Here is a 22996-nt window from a genome sequence, read left to right on the forward strand (position 1 = left end):
ACTTTGCGAGAAGGGCTGTCTGATGTTAAACCTTCACTGATGTATTTCTCAGAGGTTCCCCCATCATATAAAAGGTACTGCAAAACAATTTGCTGTAGCATAACTGCCCAAATCAATGCTATCCTCACATGACTGGAACCCGAGTCCCATTTGAAAACATGTTCCCCATTTGAGATTTTGCCGTCCGAGAGATTCTGGGGGAACATAACCCCTGAAACCACTAGACTTTATCGTGTAACAATTTTCTTCATTCAGGAGCTGGACAGAATCTTGTTGAGGCAGCAGGGGTCTTGAGGGGCAGCTGGAGGCCTGCAAGAAACCCAAGGTGTCTCACCTCAGAAAAGCCCATTGAATGGCATGCTAATTAGGTAATGCTGAGGTCACCATGGGCTTTCCCTGGAAACAAGTGTGGAAACCTTGCCAAGCGAAAGCTGTCAGCCAGAGGCCAGCAACACTTGCACTCAGCAGCACCACCTTTGGCTACTGTTAGAAGGATAAGGCCCTAACCTTGTCATCAATTGACCGCACGGCAGGAAGGCTGGCCCTTGGTCTTCCCGCCCGAAACTTGATTGCGTCAGATCTGGGAAGGTGTCTGCATTCAAGTACTCCACCATCCCATCTAATTAATGGGATGCCTCCAAATTTGTCACCAGTGGGAGCAGAAGATTGGGCTTAACTCCCCAGCTCCTGTGGGGTTGGGTACCCTAGGTTCCTAGGTGAAAAAGTGATTTAAGATGCAAACTTTGAATGGTTCTGACTACCACGCAGCAATAGATACCCAGAAAAAAACTGGAAGAATTATCATTTCTAGCTTCTGAGTATCTAGATCAATGAACCACACCCATCCCCAACATGACTCCCCACCCCACTTGCAAGGGGTTAGTTGCAAGACTACCTGCACAGCCTCCCAGTAGCTCACCTGACTAACCTCTACCTCCACCCCTCTAGTCACCAGCAACCACCACCCCCCCCCCCCCCCACCCCACCTCCCACAATTTTTACCCATTTCCCTTTGCCCTGGCTCTTCAAAGTGGCAGGACCTTGAAGCTTATCTGCTTTGAGAGCTGATAGGAGGGTCTGGTTTACTTACCTCCCTCAGACTGCTGGCCTCAGGAACCTGCTGTGTCATACAGATCTCAGCTGACCCGAGTCAGGAGTGGCTGGATTTCAAGGTAATAAGGGACAGCGTGGCAATTCGACTCAACTACCACAACATCTGATTTATTATTTCACTGTATGTAAATACACATGACAAAGTATTGTTTCTACATGTTATACAGACAAAACATACTGCTTATAGAGAAGGAAATGACAGAGTGCAGAAGGTCATGTTATAGTCTAGCTAGGGTATAGGGAAAGATTAAAGGGAAAACATAATGCAAGGAATGTCCATTTAAAAGTCTGACAGCAGCAGGGAAGAAGCTGTTCTTGAGTAGGTCGGTACGTGACCTCAGACTTTTGTATCATTTTCCGATGGAAGGAGGTGGAAGAGAGAATATCCATGGTGCATGGGGTCCTTAATTATGCTGGCTACTTTGCCAAGACAGTGGAAAGTTTAGACAGAGTCAAAGGATGGGAGGCTGGTTTGAGTGATGGATTGGGCTACATTCACAACCTTTTGTAGTTGCTTGCAGTCTTGAGCAAGGCAGGAGTCATTCCAAGCTGTGATACAACCAGAAAGAATGCTTTCTATGGTGCATCTGTAAAAGTTGGTGAGTTGTAGCTGACATGCCAAATTTCCTTCGTCTTCTGAGAAACTAGAGGTGTTGGTGGACTTTCTTAACTATAGTGTTGGCATAGGGGAACCAGGACAGGTTGTTGGTGATTGGGACACCTAAACACTTGAAGCTCTTGACTTTTTCTACTTCGTCCCCATGACGTAGACAGGGAACGTTCTCCTTTATGTTTTCTGAAGTCGATAATAATCTCCTTCGTTTTGTTGACATTGAGGGAGAAATTACTGTTGCCGCACCAGTTCAGCGGATTATCTTATTCCTGTACTCTGTCTCGTCATTGTTTGAGATCCGACCCACTACAGTGGTGTTGCCAGCAAACTTGAAAATCGAATTGGAGGGGAATTTGGCTGCACAGTCATAGGTGTATAAGGAGTATAATGGTGGGTGGAGAACAGTCTGGTGGGGCACCAGTCTTAAGGATAATCGTGGAGGTTGTATTGTTGCCTATCCTTACTGATTGTGATCTAAGCGTTAGGAAGTTCAGGATCCAATCGCAGAGGGAGGCGCTGAGGTCCAAGCCACGGAGTTTGGAGATGAGTTTTGTGGGAATAATAGTGTTGAAGGCTGAGCTGCAGTCAATAAATAGGAGTCTGACTTAGGTGTCCTTGTTATCTTGGTGTTGTTATCACCAGAAGTTAGAGGCAGTTGTGTTGTATAAAATGACAATTTCCTTCCATTTTGATGCGTACAAAGAAGTTTATATACAGTCTGGAACATATCAAAAATTGGCAGGCCAGTGAGAAGTTAGTCTTCATTCCTCGGAATGAAGAAACTTCTCACCTCAGTCCGAAATATTTAACCCCTTATCCTGAGACCATGTTCCTGACTGCCTTGCCAGGGGAAATAGTCTCAATGTACACTATCAAGCCCCTTCAGGATTATATTTTACATTGAGATCACCTCTGATTCTCCTAAATTCCAGAGTACAGGCCCAATTTACTGAACCTCTTGTCAGACAATCCTCTCATTCAAAGAAACAAATGAGTGAACCTTTGCTGTACTCTCTCCTTAGAGGTCAAACTAGGCACAGTTCTCCAGATGTGGTCTGAAAGTAGCAAGACATGTTTGTCTTATATTCCCATCCCCTTGCAATTAAGACCAACTTGCAATTTGCCTTCCCAATTGCTTGCTGTACCTGCATGCTAACTTTGGTGGACAAGTACAGTCAAGAATCTTTGAACATTAACATTTTAAAAGGTGTAAAATGTTTAAGTCTGTTTTTCTGTTCTGATAACAAAAATGAATATCCACATTATATTCCATCTGCCACTTTGACATCCACTCATTTATATGTCTTGGCAGCCTCTCTGTGGCCTCCTCACAGCTTGCATTCCCATCTAGCTTTGCATCAGCAAACATCCACAAATTACACATAATTTCTCAAAGTCATTGATGTAGATTACAAATGACAGAGGTCCTGTAACTGATTCTTGCCGCACTCAACTAGTTACAGCCTGCCAAATTCAAAACGCCCTATTTATGCCTACCATCTGCTTTTTATCCGGGAATGCACAGTGGTTAACACAGCTTCCTCAGTGTCAGAGACCCGGGTTTGATTCCCAGCTTGGGTCACTGTGTGGAGTTTGTACATTCTCCTCGTGTCTGTGTGGGTTTCCTCCCACAGTCTGAAAAACATGCTGGTTAGGTGCACTGACCAGAACAAGTGTTGGAGTGTGGCGACTTGGGGAATTTCACAGTAACTTCATTGCAGTGTTAATGTAAGTCTTACTTGTGACTAATAAATAAACTTTAACTATTAATAGAGGAATCATAGAACCCTACAGTGCAGAAAGAGGCCCTTCGGCCCATCAAGTCTGCACTGAACACAATCCCACTCAGGTCCTATCCCCATATCCCTACTTATTCATTGACCAATTTTTCATCTCTGGTCATACGTTACCTATAGCTATAAGCCCTGATCTGGGAATGCATCATTTTCTAAAACAGTTCTGATATTGTTAATATTAATCTTTTGCTTTAGAAAAATAGTTGTGTAGCATTACTCCATTTTTTCCCCAAAATAAAGATAATAAGCCTTTCAACTTTGAAAAATGTTTTCAGTTCTGCAAGAGTATATGCTCTTTCAGCATAAAAGCTGAAGCTGCAATTTTCAGAAATATACTTTCTTCCCTTGTTTGCAGATACTTAGTAGACAATAACAGTGTCATCCTAATGAAGCTGTACTATATTACTCAAATCACATTTGCTACAGAAAAATACAAGTAAATATAAATAACCTGTTGCATAATCTTTGGCCGTTTGGTTTTCCACTTTACTCGGAGGCAGAGGGGCTTTTCTTTTGGTCTTTTTTGAGTTACATGATGCAGCTGCTCCACTAAGTGGCATTGATTCTGTCCTTTGTCTGCCCAGACCTGTAATGTTCTTAAAAAAGATAGGAAGAGTAAACAGGGGTGATGTTGGCAAAGTCAAAAATCTGTAAGATTTTACAAGTACAAATAAGCCATGAACTATTTTCTGAGAAGAAATTTATACTAGCATGTAGGTTTACATAAGACTATTTTGCCTCTCAGGTAGCTGAAGCACAAATCATTGAGCAACCACCTTACAGCAACAGTGCCTGGGAAGATGCAGACCAGTTACACCTTCAGTTGTTCCAGACATGTAGTGACTTCAAGCCAAAATTCTCTTTGTCTTTATGAGGCAAGATGGTGCACGATGTTAGGAGAGCGCAAGAAGGTGAGGACTCAAACTTCTGCTCTCTGATCCCCACAAGGAGAAGAGGAAGCAGCTCCTGACCACCAGGAGCCACAGTGGAGGCCAGATTGAGAGACAAAGCAAGTCCAGCACCAGCTGAGTATTTGTTCACTTGTTATTTTGATATGCATCAGGGTAGGTGTTGAGTGTCACCAACTCCTTCCTCATGAACCACATCAACACTGACAAAGGCAGCAATTCTAACCCACTGCTTTTTATTCCCAGGTCATTCAAGTTGACTGAAGCCAGTCTCTGTGGAAGTGGAGAGGGACGATAGAGGAAGACATGGCAAAGTGCGAACATTTAGGGGAATATTTAGGAAGTGTGGGCACAAGTTCTGTTGGGATTTGTTCCCAATCAGCTGCTAGATGACAGGGCATTGGAGCATCAAACACACAAATCTTCCTTTTCTCCTGAGGAGAGAGAACTCTGCCCTCGGCCACTCAAGCAGAATCCGAGTCATCCAGCTCTCCATTGGGAGCTGACATAGACACATTCTACCAAGCAAAGCGAGATGAGCTCTCTGACATTGCAAGTGAGTTTCATAGATTAAGGAAATGCAGCATGCCTCCATCTCCTCAGACAGGGTAGTTAAAGGATGGCCACAAGCTGGTGTGGCCTCCGAGTCTGCTGCAATTGTCACGCCTAACATTGTGCCGGCAAAGTTAAACCTGAGAGCATCAATGGAGCTTCCACCTTGCTGCAAGCTCACATCTCTGCCCTTGAAGTTTTGGGTGATAGTGAATGATGTAAACACTATCTTCGTAATCTTACCAAGGTTTTACAGAATCTGGCAACTGATGTTGCTGCCGCCCTCGGGGCTGCAGTGGAGGGCAGTTAAAGCATTCATTCAATCTATCTGCTGTTTCCTTCCAATTCCAGACAAGGTGCTGTTTTATTTACTTATTTATTTGTGCAGAAAGCAGCAGGAGGCAATACTTGACCTCATGTCTGGGATGCAGGAAGCAGCAACCTTGTTCCAACAGCACAAAGCTGTCAACACAGACTGCATACTGGCCCACAGCTCAGAACCTCACTTCCCACCATACATTATACCTTGGGAATCACTGGAAACTGGAGTTAAACTAATGGGAACGATAGAAATTGCTGCAACTTTTGCTCATTTAATAGATAAATATTTAACTCTTTGAACCAAATATTTCTTAATGATCAACAAGGAGACATCAAAACGTATCAGTTATTGCTCAAAATGGAGAATGCTTGTAACAGTTAGTGTTGCAACTAAGCGGTTTTCCCATTTTCTGGTGAAGGAGAACAAAGTGTCCTTGTACAATAAAGATTTAGTTCGCAAGAAGCTAAAGAAAGGCTGTTGCTGGGGAAACACTGACAACTCAGCTATTATTCACATGCACAATTTCAAATCTGTAATGTGATGTCATCCATTAACCTTCAAAATATATAGTACTTGCACCGTCCAAAATTTAACAAGTTTTCTTATACATGGAAAAAGAACACCATATAAATTTTAGCAACGTACAAAAATAAAATGCACTTAGTGACTGCAAAATCTTCAGGAATTCTAAACTTATTTCAAATGCTTTTTCTTGCCTGACAGTTTCTACCTTTTACATGCACTTAATAGTATTTGGCTAATAGAATAATGGTAGTGCATTACAACCTAGTGGTGACTGCCTAACACCAATGCTCCTCAACTCCACTTGGTGCCAGAACATCTAGCTAAATTAGGAACTATAGTAACTGGACAGCAAATGAAAGGTTTGCGAGCTCAGTAACATTTCATTAACATTACATACAAACATCACTTAATGCAACTGCTCCCACTAATACTCATCCAGGGTAAAAGCTATAAAATGACACTAGTGAAAATTCAGTACCTCAGACATGCATTATGGAAGACATTATGAAGTTTCCATGGTTACAATTTAGGCTTTCCTCCATTCCTCCCCCCAACCCCCGCTCCCCCATATAAGAAATATGACTGTTTTGTGCACCTGGGTTATCTCAGTGTGCAGCTCAGGATATCTAGATTTGACAGTTCATCTCAGATTGTAGTATATAGTTTACAACAGATCATATGAAAGACCCTCCTTCCACCCTTAGAGACAGAAGGTTGTGATAGATCTATATATAAAGTCTAAAGTTAATTTGTCAAATTTACTTATAGCTATTGTAATAGATGTGGCTTATTTTTCTTAAACTGCTCCCATCAGGTAGAGAACAGATGGCAGTGGATCAAAAACCCATTTTCCTTCAAAAACACACATGACAGCAAATTACGGGGTCACTTTTAACATTTAAGAAAAACTTGGATGGGCACATGGATATGGGCCAAGTGCAAGTCAGTGGGACTAGGCAAAAAAATGGTTCGGCACAGACAAAAAGGGTCAAAAGGCCTGTATCTGAGCTGTAATTTTCTATGGTTCTACATGTTAATTGTCCACCAAGTGAGTAATATTCATTTTGTTCAAGTATAATACTTCATTGAAAGAGATCAAGGCTTTTCCTCAGCCTGTTGCAGAAATGATGGAGTGCAACTTATGCCTATCTGACTTGCACCTGATCACATTCTTCCTGAGGGGGGCTAATTCTGATGTTCCAGGTAGATTTGGAACCAAAGTCTGAATCATTAGCTTGATAATACTGAGATAGAAGAAAAGCCCCATTTCTGTTTATTTGTAGACATCTTATCATTCCATATTTAAACTTTCCCTACAGGAAGGTCAAAACCAGCAGGTGAACTGTGGGAGTTGTATTAATTGACATTAGTTAGGTTTAAAGCTTGTTCTTGTATCTAGTATGCTATTTTGCGGTGACATCTGGCTTCTTTAGCGGGACTGTTCACAGGATGTGCATGAGCTAAGAGGATGAACTGTCAGGTTAATCACTTCTTTATCTGGGATTATGCTGGCAAGTCTCACACCTCAAGGAGCAAGGTAATAATAATGATACTGTCCCATTCAGTGCTTTGGCATTGGAAATCAAAGCTGCAACTGGCAGTCATAACATTTCTGACCAGCAGAGACTTTCAGGCAAAATAGTAATAAAAAAAGAGGGGATTTGATACTTCCCCCAGTGATAAGCAACCTGATGATACAACTTCCAGAGCAAGATCTGAGCCTTTATAGACAAATAGCTCAAGATTTTCAAACATCAAGTGGAAAGATGGGCTGAGACTGCTCTCACCTCAAGCAACTGGGCAAGGTATTGAGGGAACACTTTCAGCATTATTGGTTGATGCAAGCAGAGAACTCATCTTTTTTCCATGACTAAGATTATGTTAGTATCTTATTGAAAAAGTACAGAAGGAAGAATTGGTTGGACCAGAATTGGTTGGCTTCCATTACCTCCTGGCTGGGGAGTCACCAAGTACAACGTGAATGCTCAAGCCCTGCCTAGTCCTGAAGATTTGACGATACCAAACTGACATGGACTGACCCAGTCCAAAGGAAGTCATTTCGTCAGAGTATGGTGACAAAATAATGTTTTAAGAAACAAAAATATCAAAGATTGTCACAGCTATTAAGACTTTAAGGAACCCCTGTCTCTGTTGCTCCACTTCTTGGGTATGTCTTCCTTAGATAAGGTGACCAAAACAGCACACAGTATTCTAGATATGGCCGTGCCAATGGCCTGTTTGCATAGTATATAGAAAGACTTCTTTACTCCAATCCCTTTTCATGCCATCTGCCATGCTTATTGTGTGCTATACTACCATTTTAACTCATGATGTACAAGGGCACTCTTGACCCTCTGAATATTACCAGTATTACACCAGTCAAAAAATATTCTCTATTTTTACAAATAAACTTCACACTTTATTACATTGTACCGCATCTGCCATAAACTTGCCAACTCATTCAATCTGTACATATCCCTCTGTATCTATCTACTTTTTACTTTTCCAACCAACTTTGGAGCACCAGTAAACTCATATTTTACACTCTGGTCTCTGCTTAAAGTCATTAATATGGATTACAAATAGTTGAAACGCAAGAACAGATTCTTATGCTACCCCATTTGTCAGTTTGTAAACAATTCTGTTAATGCAGAATATAGAATTTGGTAGTACTATTCTTCTACTACAGCATACCATTTGGTCCATCGCTCTTTGGAAGATATATATCCACTCTGCACCATAGCCATTTCAAATATTTTCAAAGTTAGTACTGAATCTGCTTCCATCACCTTTTCAGCAAATACATTCCAAATCATTACAACATGCAATGTCAATGTTCTCGCTCCCTCCTGTCACCTCTGGTGCATTTCCTGCCCTTTCTAGCACTGGGAATAGTTTCTTCTCATTTGCTTCATCAAAGCCAAACATAATTTTCTACATCTTTTAGATCTCCCCTTAACCATTTTTGCCCATTGGAGAACATTCAATTTTGGCTTGTCTCTCTACATGATTGAAATCATTCATTCCTCGTCCCATTCCAAGAAAACTCTTCTGTAACATCTCTAAGACGTTGACATGGTTCTTAAAGTGTGAGACCAACATTTGCTACAATATCCCAGCTGTGGCCCAACCAGTGTTTTTTTACAAAAGGTTGAACATAACGTTCTTCTTCTGTACTCTATACTTCAATGTCTAAAGCCAAGGATCCCATCTGTTTTCTCAAGATATCCTTCCAACTTCAAAGACTTGTGTACGTACATCAGGTCACTCTGTTCTTGCAACCCCCTTTTAAAATTGTTACATTTCATTTCTATTCCCTTTCCTTGAATTTGATCAAAATTAAAGACTGCGTATTTCGCTACATTAAACTTCATCTCTTAAATGCCACCTTTCACCAGTCCTCTTGAAGTTTGTCATTATCATCATTATTTCTACATGTTTAAATTTCACACTAGCTGCTAACTTTGAAATGTAACCATATATACTCAAGTCCAGGACATGTAGATCAAAAAGACATATAACCCAACACTGAGCTGTAAAGGGACTATAACGGAGCAGGTTGCGAGGGGCTTGCACATGGGAGGTAAAAAAGCAGAGACAGGAGTGGACTTATGGCCACAATAACATCTACTGATAGAATTCTCCCCAATTTGAATGGCATTCACCACTGTCCTTTGCTTTCTGTTCCTCAGATTTCATATTCAAATAGTGACTGCCCCTTCAATTCCACGGGCTTCAAATCTGCTAACAAGTCTATTTAGTGGTACTTTATTAAAAGCATTTTGAACGTCTATATACACACCATCCACAAAAAAGCCTTCTTCATGAATGCTCACAGAACTCATTCAAATTAGTCAAACATAAGTTCATGCTGGCTGTCCTTCTTTAGTTCGATATGCTGCAAACAGTAGAATTGGAAAGAAACATTTTCAAAAATCAGGAGTTCTCAATTTTGCAACATTCTTCTGTCAAACATTTTTTGACAATGAGAAAAGTTCAGATGTTCTGCATATTATCAAGACGATGTTATAAATTTCCAAGTAACTGCTGGAACCTATAAAGGGTAAAAATCAATCATGCCGCATGTGACATCAACGATTCTGTTTAGATCGTAACAGCTATATGCAGCTGTCACCAAGTTAACAAAAATACAACCAGATAAATGGCTCAGCACCATCTTCTGAAGGGCAACTAAGGATAGGCAGTAAAAATGCTGGCCAAGCCAACGACACTCACATCTCAGGAAAGGAAAAATATTAGGAGCTGGAAAAAAAATTACAGCTTTTGATAATTTGAAATGGAAACTGTTACAAATATGGTTTTCCATTCAAGAGTGTCCTCTTGTGGCTGAGTGTCTTTATGCAACTAACTGTTGATAATATAATAGTACACTCTTGCCAAGAGATAAGGTGACAATATCATTACTTCAATTCAAAGCATTTGTTCTTTCATTGCTGAAGTAAAACACTTACTTGCATTTTCAATTTGTATCTTATACCCAATCAGGAGTAACAAGGTTTAAAATATTGGTGGAAGAATGGAGAACAAGGGGGCATGGATTCAATTCAAGGCAATTGGAAAAGTGAAACAATGAAGGCATGAGGACAAACCTTTCCACACAAGGATCTAGAAAGCACTGGCTGAGTGTGGAGCAGATGTCAATTGAGGCATTTTAGCAGAAACAGAAAAGGAAGAACATGCAGAACAATGGGGAGAAGGCCAGGGAGTGGTACAAGTTAAATTGCTCCTTCGCAGAGCCACTGCAGACGCAAGATGCCGAATGATTGCCTTTGCTGTTACCATTCTGTGATGTGTCTATACTCGAAGTAGATCTCACCAGCGTTGCCTGTATGGCAGTTTTTTACTTATTTGCATTAAATATGATAGTAAGCACATTCTGTCATCCTATTTAGATTTTGAGACAAACATTTGGTATTATTTCCTGACTGTTTCGGGAAGTGATCAGAACTGAGATGATTGAACTTTTTTCCCCGCTGACAACTACCAAAGCAATTGTACATGATTTAAAAAAGTTCTTTCTCAGGTTTTTTATTTATTGCACGTCCCTAGTTGGCCAGGAGAGGGCAGTGGTGAGCTGCCTTCTTGAACCATTGTAGTATATGAACATAAGAACATAAGAAATAGGAGCAGGAGTAGGCCATCTAGCCCTTCAAGCCTGCCCCGCCATTCAATAAGATCACGGCTGATATGTCGTGGCTCAGTTCCACATTCCCGCCCTCTCCCCATAACCCTTAATCCCCTCTCTTATCAAAAACCCATCAACCCGCGTCTTAAAAATATTTAGCGAGGTAGCGTCCACCACTTCAACGGGCAGAGAATTCCAGAGATTCACCACCCTTTGAGTGAAGAAGTTCTTCCTCAACTCTGTTCTAAACCGCTCCCCCCTCTTTATCTTGAGGCTGTGCCCCCTAGTCCTACTGTCCTTTCTGAGCGGGAAGAGTCTCTCCACCTCCATCCTATCCATCCCATTCATCATCTTATACGTCTCAATGAGATCTCCCCTCATTCTTCTTAACTTTAACGAGTACAAGCCTAGTTTATTCAGCCTCTCCTCATAGCTCAACCCCCTCAACTCCAGTGTCAGCCTAGTAAACCTCCTCTGCACTCCCTCCAAGGCCAAAATATCCTTGCGTAAGTACGGCGACCAAAACTGCACACAGTACTCCAGCTGCAGCCTCACCAATGCCCTATACAGCCGCAGCAAGACCTCCCTACTTTTATATTCAATGCCCCTCGCTATGAAGGCCAGCATCCCATTAGCCTTCCTGACCACCTGCTGCACCTGCAAGCTGGGTTTTTGCGACTCATGCACAAGGACCCCGAGGTCCCTCTGCACTGTTGACTGCTGCAGTTTTTCGCCATGTAAGTAATAATCCTTCCTACCATTATTCCTACCAAAGTGGACCACCTTGCACTTGCCAACATTAAATTCCATTTGCCAGTTCCTGGCCCATTCGCCCAGCCTACCTAGATCCTGCTGTAGACTCTCCACACCCTCCGCGCAATTTGCCGTTCCACCAATCTTGGTGTCATCAGCAAATTTCGACACCATACACTCAGTTCCCTCCTCCAGATCATCTATATAAATGGTAAATAGCTGAGGCCCCAGCACCAACCCCTGGGGCACTCCACTAGTCACCAACCTCCAATCCGAATAGCACCCATTGACCTACACTCTCTGCCTCCTATTTGACAACCAATCCTCTATCCACGCTAACACCCTACCCCCAACTCCATGTCCCCTGACCTTCTGCAATAACCTCTTGAGATACCTTGTCAAACGCCTTCTGAAAATCAAGACAGACCACATCCACTGACTCTCCTCTATCCACCGCCCTAGACACGTCCTCATAGAACTCCAGTAAATTTGTCAGACACGACTTCCCCTTAACGAAACCGTGCTGCGTCTGCTCTATCAAGCAATTCCCCTCAAGATGCCTCGCTATTTCCTCCTTGATGACAGATTCTAACATTTTACCTACAACAGACGTTAAACTAACCGGCCTATAATTCCCTGCCTTTTGCCTGGCACCCTTCTTAAACAACGGCGTAACATTAGCCGTTTTCCAATCTTCCGGCACTTCCCCGGAATCCAGCGACGTTTGGAAAATAACCACCAAGGCATCCACTATCACCTCCGCCATTTCTTTCAGAACCCTCGGATGCATTCCATCCAGTCCTGGGGACTTGTCCACAATCAGTCCCTCCAGTCTGTCGAGCACCGCCTCTCTTGTAACAATAATGTCATTGAGACCCTCCAGTCCTACCACCTTTCCATCTCTAACACCCGGCAAATTATTCACGTCCTCCTCTGTGAAGACCGAAACAAAAAAGTTATTCAAGACCTCCGCCATATCCCCATCCCCTACCACTAAGTCCCCCTTCTCATCCTCTAAGGGTCCAACGTTCACCCTAGCCAGCCTCTTCCTTTTTATATATTTATAAAAAGTCTTGCTATCCTTTTTTATATTAAGCGCTAGCCCAGCTTCATAGTTTCTCCTACCCTTCTTTATCAAATTCTTTGTCATTCTTTGTTGACATTTAAACCTCTGCCAATCCTCTTCTCGCCCACTACTCTTAGCTACTCTAAATGCCTCCGCTTTTAATTTAACACTTCCCTTCACCTCCTTCGTTATCCACGGCTTATTACCTCTCCTCCTACGGTCCTTTTTGACCATCGGAATAAATTTCTGCTGAGCACCAAGAAAGATCTCCTTAAAGATCCTCCACTGCTCCTCAGCAGACCTACCTTCCAACGCGCTCCCCCAGTCCACATTCGCCAATTCTTCTCTCATCCTACCATACTCACCTCTGTTCAAACAAAGGACGCGTGTCCGGGAACCCACTTTCTCCTCCTCCATCACACCCACAGTGCTGTTAGGGAAGGAGTTCCAGGATTTTGACCCAGTGATAGGGAAGGAATGGGGATATCGTTCCAAGTCAGAAAGGTTGTAGCTTAGAGGGGAACTTGCAGGTAGTGGTGTGATCATGCATCTGCTGCCCTTGCAATTCTAAAGTGATAGAGATTGTAGGTTTGGAAGGTGCTGTCAAAGGAGGCCTTTGTGCGTTCCTTGTAGACTGTACTGTTACAACCACTGCCAGGTGAGGTGCCTGAAAAGTTGTTGATCCAGGTGAGACCCCTTGATTCAATGTTCAGCTAAGATACCCACAAACTGTTACAAACTCTAATATGGAGGAATGATTGGCTGTGTCTTTATGCAACCCACCCTCTGCTGATGGCAACAAAGTTTAATCCAATAAGGTTTTCTTCCCCTTGGGTACCTTTACCAGACCTAATAGTAATACGAGGAGCAAATTCAGCCAGGTTTTCTTCAGCTAAAATACAGTAAGTTTATTAACAGCTAAAAAGGCAAGGAGAAATGATAAAATCCATGCATCTATATTTATATGGATTAGTGAGTTCAATAGTAAGTAAATATAAAATTATAAGTTATATGGAATAGTCCTTGAGCTGAGAGATGATGATGATGATGTGTTGTGGCCATTGTGAATTGATTCCAGTATAGTTAAATTCTGCCAGTGAAGAACTGATTCTTCAGCTCAGGTATCCTGTGGTTTGGTACAAATATTTCAGTTCATCTTCCCAGCTAAGATCTTTGTTGCAGGCTGGTTGACTTCACAATCAGAGCGGGAGCAGGAGCAGGAGCAGGAGCAGGTTTTTGAGATATTCCTACAAAAGATGGCTATTTTTGCAAGGGTCCTGCTCCTGTTACCATTTCACATACCATCAAAATGGAAAGTTTCCAGCCATAATCAAAATGAATGGCAGACTTAAAGGGCCAAATGAGTAATCCCGCTCCTATTTTCTAAGCTTCACGCATCAAATATAGTGAACCGCCAGCGTGGGTGTGGATGTCCACCATTTCTGTCATTTGTCACATTAACATGCTCATGCACAGCGAACCAGAGACTCCCACGCATCTTCACAACACAGCGGGATCAACTGTTCAATCCCTTGCACCCAGTTATACCATAATTAAAAACACCTATGTGCGAGAAGAAAAATTGAGGTTGACAACTGATGCCACCAGAATGTCTAAAAATACAATTTTCGGGGCTGGAAACAATGAATTTATCTTATATACCAGGGAGGTTTATACAACACAACTGGTATCAAGTACTAGTGGGGGTCACAATATTACTGAGTCTTCGATACAGAGGACTGACTATTCCATTTTCGTGATGTGGAGATGCCAGCATTGGACTGGGATAAACACAGTAAGAAGTCTTACAACACCAGGTTAAAAGTCCAACAGGTTTGTTTGGTAGCAAATGCCACTAGTTTTCAGAGCACTTGCTGCTCCTTCATATTTGCTACCAAATAAACCTGTTGAACTTTAACCTGGTGTTGTAAAACATTCAACTACATGGAAAACTAATGTATTTTACAGGACAGAACATGTATTTTAAGGGTTGAAGCCCAATTACTAAGCCCAATCTATTCAAGGTGGGCTGAAACAAACATACAAGAGTTAGATGCAGAAATTCAAACTTAAGACAGCAACAATACAAAATCCTCCAAGATTGCTATCTGTTATATACTTCACTGACCTGTACTGTACCATTTGCGGAATCATCTGGAAAAACACAAGATGTAGGCCTATTCGATGATTGCTGGGTTAAATCTTTTGGAAAACTCTGTGAAACCGATAGAGGTGGTGGTGCAGGAGCTCGTCTCTTTTTTGGTAGATCTGAAGGTAACGTATTCGATTCATACGTCGGGCAATAGGCACTTGCACTGCTCATGCCAAGTGGTCTCTGTTGACTTACTAGTGGGGTTGCAGGAGCACTTGCTGGCTGAAAATGAAAATAAAAGTTTATTTTTAAAACCCCCTCTTGTATCAAAAGTTCTAAGATTTTCTGTATTAAATAGTTGCTACAAGGGAGTCAAAGAATAAAATGCGATTAGTTGACTATCCTTCTGGTATCCAGATGTATTGCTGCTTACACGTGTCATGATACTTTGTGTTTATTTGAGTTCCAGGATCAGCAGTATTTTGCTTCTGTAACCAAAAAATTGCTGAAATAGTCAGCAAATCAGGTTGTGGAGAAAACGGAGTTAGGAACTCACTAGACGTTATTGACTTGGGCCCTGTTTCGGGCTCCTCAAAATGCTGCCTGACCTGCTGAGTATTTCCTGTTATAGGTTGGTGTGGGCTACTTTATTATCAGAGACTGTACTTGGAGTCAAAAAATTGATAATAACTAGCAAGCAACTGCATTTCTGATAACGTAACGGAAGAAAAGCCAACTGATGAAAAAGCTGAAGGTGGGCAAGGACAACACAATGGTTTAGATGGTTTAGCTTGTGATGACTGGCCTTCAAAAAAACTTGAATCACCTCCCATGACTCCACTCATTATTAGATCAAATTGCTTTAGATGTCCTGACCTCTGACCTTCAACTCTTGCATTCCAGGAGCTGAAGAAAGACCACGACAAAGTCTGAATGAAGGCCATGACAAAGTCAGGAGCTCAGTGATCCTGACAAAATCCAAAATGAAAATGGGCAATCAGATTATTGGTGAGTAATATATTTTTATTGTTTCATTCATTAATTCTTTTACCATGATTGATGAGAAACACATTACAAGGTCGAATGGGCTAATCCACTGTCTGGGTAGTTGCTGATGTGTCTCATTCTGCATACAGTTGTTTCACGAGTTGCTAAGTCACAAATTACAGAATGCACTTTTGTTACTGTGTTGGCTAAACTGGGTAAGGGAGCAAGATCGTTTCCATGAAGAACCAGCTGTGTTTTTGTAAGTCAGTTCTGCTAGCCTAGATATTGTAAACTCATGACTATAGGGTAACCAGTCCAGTGTGAAAAACACTGGGCTATGGTGACCAATGTTTGCATATTTAAAAAGTATAAAATAGACATGGCGAATAGCAGGTAAATCAGGTTAAAGTAGACAGGTCAAGTTAATGTCTTAGCATCACATTAACAAAAAGTTATTCTTTTACACAATGGTTATACATCTTCCATTAACTCAATTGATAATGCAATATTAGATAACTTCATAAATCAAGTCTATGAAATTAGAATATTTTCAGAAATTTGAACTGTATTTTTAGAATTCAAACTGGACAATTTAGAATAAAAACTGATAGACCTTGGCTTTTTTTTGTAAAGTAACTACATTTCTTTGTTCCTGTTCTGGATGGCATTTTCTTGCTCTTAAGCCAATGGACGATTGTGCACAATTCTTCATGAAGAAAGAAGGTTTAGCATGTACAAAGGCTATCTGTTGGTTTGCACTAACCACCTACAGTTTGAGGCTAAACATTATTAAAAGCCACATGAAAAGCTTACTTTTTCCCGTTTCTTCTTACTGAGTCTAAAAATGTTGAGGAAGCCCTTGTTTTCTTTCTCCAGAGTTACATTTCCAGGAACCCGAGACTGTCCTAAATACAGAGTACATTTGTACGGAGTTAGAAAAGGAGGCAGTAAACGTTGGCTGCACAATACACATCATAGTTGTGTCTATGAATAATACACTATGTATAGTAAATTCTGCACATTTTGCTTACAATTGTCTTTAAATTAATTGGCATTCCTTACTCCAGCTAAGCTAGATGCTCCGCCAAGAAAGCACTTCTCAAATAAGCACTTTGTGTACAGTTTTAGGTTACGAACTGTAAAGATTATGACAGCACAGGTAGCATGCATTTACCTTAAACAAGACCGATTTTTACAAATTACAGTGATAAAGACAGACAAACAGACACCCATGCTAACATGAAAATAGGGGAAAAGGAATAGAGAAATGGGGAAGAGGGTGAACAAAAGAGGGGTAGGGGGAATACAAGCCAAAGGGAAGAGCAAGAAAGAAAAAGGAAACAAAAAAGATGGACAACAAGTGAGAGATGCACACATACATGAGAGTAAGGCACAACTTCAGTGCAAGTTAAGACAACAGAAAAACTGAAGTACAGTTTGCAAAACTGTGGATTAAAGTCTGAAATGCCATTACCTTGCTGAGCGGATCCAGTTTGAAAAGGACTCTGTGATGGTCCTATAAAAAAGGTGAAGTCACAGTAAATATCTAGTTTTCAGTACTGATAAAGTTACTACTTTGCAGAATATTATACAAGTTTTGGTTTATAACAATAAGTGTTACTCACATTTGCCCTTTGGCAATATTGTCTATGGATATGGATCAAGTTCCACATACAAAATCAGCAGCAACTATCTTTTGACACTTCTGACTCACACATTGATCCATCATACAGGCCAATATTTCACCTCCATAATGTAACCTGCGTCTGCTCATCAGTCACTGAAACCCTCATCCACAATGCTGCTATTTTCATCACCAAGCATCCTGATGCTTTTCTGTCCGGACTTTCACTTTCCAAGCATCATAAATTCAGCCTGTCCTACTCGTTCATCACTCCCATCTTTCAATAGTCCCTCTAAGCTGTGGATGCAGGTGGCTGTTCCGCAATGGCCAAGGCATTGTACTGTTCACACACAAAAACTGTTCCCTGTCCAGCTGCCCAGAATAATTTAAGCCAACTGTGCATTAAAATAAACAGACCACACAAACAAAGTAAATGTGGAGGGATCATTGTTGCTCTTGCTGACACACACTGGCTCAGAGTTCCAAGAACCATCAAGTCACATGCAACTCTCACCCTCATGTTGGAATCTTCCATTGTACCACCACCCATCTGAAAAAATATCTCAAATCCCTTAAAGGGACACTGTTTCTGTCTTTTCTTTTAACCCAATCCCTTATCACCCCATTGGTGACCAGGCCATCAACGCTCAAGCCTCTTGAATTCTCTGAACTTTTTTTGATTTGATTTATTATTGTCATATGTATTAGCATACAGTGAAAAGTATTGTTTCTTGTACGCTATACAGACAAAGCATGTTGTTCATAGAGAAACAAGAGAATGCAGAATGTAGTGTTACAATCATAGCTAGGGTGTAGAGAGAGATCAACTTAATGCTCTGTACCCAAGCATTTGCCTTTAAAAGGTCAATATGAAAGCAATCTCTTTAACCAAGCTTCTGAACATTTCTTGTAATATCTTTTCTTTGTTTTGGCATCTATTTCTGTCTGGGGTGGCACGGTGGCACTGTGGCTAGCACTGCTGCCTTACAGCGCTAGGGACACCGGTTCAATTCCAGCCTCGGGTCGCTATCTGTGCGAGTTTACACATTCTCCGTGTCTGCATGGGTTTCCCCAGTGCTCTGGTTTCCTCCCACAGTCCAAAAGACGTGCGGATTACGTTGACTGGCCATGCTGAGTTGGCCCTAGTATCAGGCAAATTAGGGGAGTAAATAGGTGGGGTTGTGGAAATAGGGCCTGGGTGGGATTGTCGTCGACTCGATGGGCCAAATGGCCTCCCCCTGCACCATAGGCATTCTGTGATTAAAGATCTCGTGCAGATTGGGATACACATTTGCATAAAAAGGCACTTAGATATACAAGTTGTCAAAACTGTTAAAATTCATCTTTGACAATATCGGTGGCAATTGTCTCTCCTGACGCACAACTTTTTATTTATTTGTATGACAAAAGTAAAAAAGTTACGCAATAGATAAATCTTATTGATCCACAGTTTTTAAAGTGCTACATGTTTCAGATTTTGCTTTTTTTTTTAAGATTGCCATGCTACAGCAATCAAAGCTGTGTGCTACAACATTCAGAGGGCTTAGGCAAGTACTCACCTATGCTGGTGTCCAAAGCATACACTTCACGTAAACCAAGCTCCTTCAGAGATTTTGTTAAGTCATATGGCTCCTGACACTCAAAGTCTTTAACGAGAATAGTACTCTTTGGATCAAATTCACATTTATTGCTGATTATTGGTACCAATTCTTGAAGTGGAACAAGGGGGCTAACACGGACTATGGTTTTCTGTGTTTTCTTGTAGTTCACTACAACACGCACTGTTTGCTGAAAGTAGAAAGAAAGCTTGTCAGAGTTTGGTTGAAAATGCTGACACAATTATGATTTAAAGTGCATTACTTTTAGGCACTGATCCAGTATGAAACAAACCTGGGATGAGTTGCACTTAACCCAACCCTTTGGAATCATGTTTTCCCCCAAATTCTCACAGCTGTTGGAAAAATGTCTTATGGCTTCCTCAAGAGATTTTTCATCAATAGTTAATGATAAAAACCATGGGCACATCCAATACAATAGGATCGAGAATTAAAAGATCCTTCACAATTTGAAGATTTCATTAGTGGCCAGAGCTGAGCATAATCTGTGCCGGACTCAATTAAGGACTCTTCTGAAACAAGAAAGAATCGCCTAAGATGATTCAAAACCTTGTATTGTCTTCTGTCGTTTGCATCTAAGACAAAGTGAAAGGAGTCTCCCAACTGTACAAAGAGGTATGGAAAGCAAGTTGAGAGGAGGACATAAGGGTCACACAAAGGGGTATAGATAAAGTTAGCAGAGAAAACATTGGCAGGTGGAATATAATGTGGGAAATGTGAACTTGCTCACATACCTCATGGAGAAAATTTGGACAGACTGGGCCTGTACACACTGACCGTCAGAAGAATGAGAGGAGATCTTATTGAAACATAAAAGATTGAGAGGACTTGACAGGGTGGATTTTGAAAGGACCTCTGCTCAGAGGATTCAGAACGTTTGGAACTCTCATCATAAGAAAGCAGTGGAGGTAGTGTCATTGAACATTTTTGAGGCAGAGGCAGATAGATACTTGACAAACAAGGAGAGCCAAAAGGATATTGGTGGTAAACAGGAATTATGGAGTTGAGGCCATAATCAGATCAGCCATGATCTTGTTGAAGCATGGAGCAGGCTCAATGGCATCCTCCAGCATCTAATTCATATGTTTGCATATTTGTAAACCTGGGAGCCATCTAATCCTTACCAGGCTCGTCTCAGCATTGTTATTTTCAAGAAGGAATTCCAATAAATGATTTGAACTTTGTCTCAGCTAACTACAAAGTCACTCAATATTAGGTTATTGGCTTGTGCCTGTGTGAAGTTACTAAATAAGGGTAATCTTGCAACCAGATGCAACAGACTGACTGGTTGAAAAGAAATCAAAAACATTTACTTTGAGAACAAAAGATGGCATTTAGGTTAAAGATGGCATGTTAGGTCAAAATATGAAAATAAAGATATTTTGAAAGATTTGAGAGAAAATCTTACGAGGAGGAAAAAACAAACAAAAGAGTGACTGAATACAGAAGCTAAAGATGTCTACTAGTGAGAGATTGATCTGTTGCTCTTTGGTTAATATCATATACAAGGTACATCTCAGTGTTCTTACACAGCTTTAAGGGCCAACATTTTTTTTTGAATCTTTCAAGCTCAGTCTTGGAGAGTAGAGCTATAAAACATCATCTGCATTACAAGGTCATGCAAAGTTGACATTATTGGCCAGTGAATGTTGGAAGTTGAGTCATTAATGCATCAGTTTCTTTTAAGGCAATTTATTCTAATGTCATGTAGATCACTGATGAGGAAATAATGGAAATAGTATGGTGAAATTTTTGGCATTTCATGCTGATGAATTAGGAAATCACAAAGTGTGATACGTGTCCATAATTTGAAATTATGCAAGGACATCAAGAACACAACTTGTTTCCACTGAATACAAGACTGAGGAGGCATGGCAGGATTGTCAAAATGCCAGTTCAAATTGGAAATATAAACGCGAGCAGGTAAATTATTGCAGACCGAGAACAAGGCAAGCAGATTACAGTGCAAGGTTCAACAAGCTTCAAGTCGGATGCTCCTGCTGGTGGGGCATTTTAGAACGAGGGGTCACAGTCTTAGTATAAGGGGTAGCAACTCAAACAGAATTAAGGAGAACTACTTCTCCCAAAAGTTTGTGAATCTGTGGAATTCGCTACCCCAAAGTGCTGTATAAGCTGGGACTGGGTAAATTTGAGGAAGAGTTGGACAGATTTTTAAATTGGTAATGGGTTGAAGAATTATGGGAGAAGGCAGGAAAATAGGGATAAGGAGCATCAGCCATGATCGAGTGGTGACGTGGACTCCGTGGGCTGAATTGTCTAATTCTGCTCCTTTATCGTATGAATTTATGAACTTGAGATTAAAAAGAAAATGTAACACAGAATAAATTCAGACCTAGAATAACAGATGATGAACAAATTTATACACTCCAGAAAAGAAAAACTGGACAAATATCTGGTTAACAAGGTCCAGATCATCAGGGATTAAGATGGAAAGGGAGAATCAGATAGTTGATGGAATTATTGAGACCGTGGAACTGATGTACTATTCTGTTCTTTGACAGAATAGCCATTTTCTCATTCACTCTGGACTAATACATTAACTCAATAACATTTTGACTGTCTATCAAATCACTTCTAACGAAGAATTCATTAATGACAGAGTGGCCCAGATTTTGTGGCAGTAAATCCAGATTTTGTTGTCAGTGATTTAATCTTTTGCTGCTCTCCAGTTGATCTTCCCCAGAGTCCAACTCCTAATCATCAGTGAATTGATGAAAACTTCTATTTATATTCTGCTAGTTTTACTGCAAAACTCAATGAAGAAAGGTTAAAATCTCGTTGAACAAGGCACAATTATTATTTTTAAATGGTGTGCTAACTTCATCATTGCTACTGAAACAAACCTATTGGCCCTGAAAAGCTAAGCCTATTTTGGTGATGACAAATTTATCCATGTTTTAAAACAAAAGAGTTAAATGGATTTTTAAAGTTTATTCATATTGATGTTTTAGCTTTCCATATAAATCGAATGATAATGACTTAATTAATTACCAGAATTATCTAACTATTATCTTATTTGTCATTACTGAGGATACTTCAAATGACTCCCTACTTGCTTGTGGACATCTCTATTCCTGCACTCGTGGAGATCTCTGGTCTTCATGTCAGATTTAACCCATCAGGGAAAGGGAAGCCATCACAAAAGGTAAGCAGATTTTTGTCGGCAGCTTTTTGAGATCAGTAGCAAGCACCACTGTTTCATAAAGAATTACTTCTCCGCAGATGCTGCCAACTTGCTGTACGGAATTTTACGGCCTCGCTCGTCCTGAAACCATAAAATCCCGCCCAAGGTTAACAGACCTTTCAGTCCACACCCCTTTGCCCGCTCCGATTCCGTGGCAGGTGGGATGGTAAAATTCCAACTGCTGTTTTTCCAGCACTTGGTTTTAATTTTCAACATCAGCAGTATTTTGCTTTAATTACCATTGTTTTGCTGCAGATTGCAAATTCTAGCCTAACTTATTCTATTTGCTATTTTAATTTGTTCATGGGACGTGAGAATTGCTGACAAGGCCAGAATTTATTGTCCATCCTGAACTGTCCTTGAGAAGATGGTGGTGAGCAATGTACCGTTTTCTTTTGTAGCGTGCAGCCGGTTTGTTTAACTTCAGGGGCCCTTTTAAACTTGTGTGGTCGCGCATGCAGGGTAATGTAATGAAACTGCAAAGTATCCTTGCAGTTGATGTGTCACCAAGCAGCTTAGATGGAATATTGTGGTCAGCCATCTTGAACCTCTGCAGTCTTAGTAGTGAAGGTGCTCTCAGTCCTGTAATGCAGGCAGTTTCAGGACTTTCACTAGGTATGAATGGAAAAATGTCAATGTTTTCAAGTCAGAATGGTATGCAACTTGGAGGGGAAACCT

The 22996-nt window shown here is 41.0% G+C and overlaps 1 protein-coding gene across 1 annotated transcript in view; it reads right to left on the reverse strand.

The window, feature by feature from the left end:
• Positions 1 to 22996, reverse strand: part of cobll1b (cordon-bleu WH2 repeat protein-like 1b) — a 172945-nt gene that overhangs the window by 31432 nt on the left and 118517 nt on the right. Inside the window, exons 5-9 of the mRNA XM_080199172.1 lie at positions 19057 to 19285; positions 17348 to 17389; positions 16687 to 16778; positions 14914 to 15168; positions 3974 to 4118 (exon numbers count right to left, since the gene is read on the reverse strand). Of these exons, the coding sequence (XP_080055298.1) occupies positions 3974 to 4118; positions 14914 to 15168; positions 16687 to 16778; positions 17348 to 17389; positions 19057 to 19285 (763 nt within the window). The remainder of the gene's footprint in view (positions 1 to 3973; positions 4119 to 14913; positions 15169 to 16686; positions 16779 to 17347; positions 17390 to 19056; positions 19286 to 22996) is intronic.

This window comes from Carcharhinus amblyrhynchos, chromosome 11 (genome assembly GCF_965287045.1).
Source record: "Carcharhinus amblyrhynchos chromosome 11, sCarAmb.v2.hapA, whole genome shotgun sequence".
NCBI classification, from domain to species: domain Eukaryota; kingdom Metazoa; phylum Chordata; class Chondrichthyes; order Carcharhiniformes; family Carcharhinidae; genus Carcharhinus; species Carcharhinus amblyrhynchos.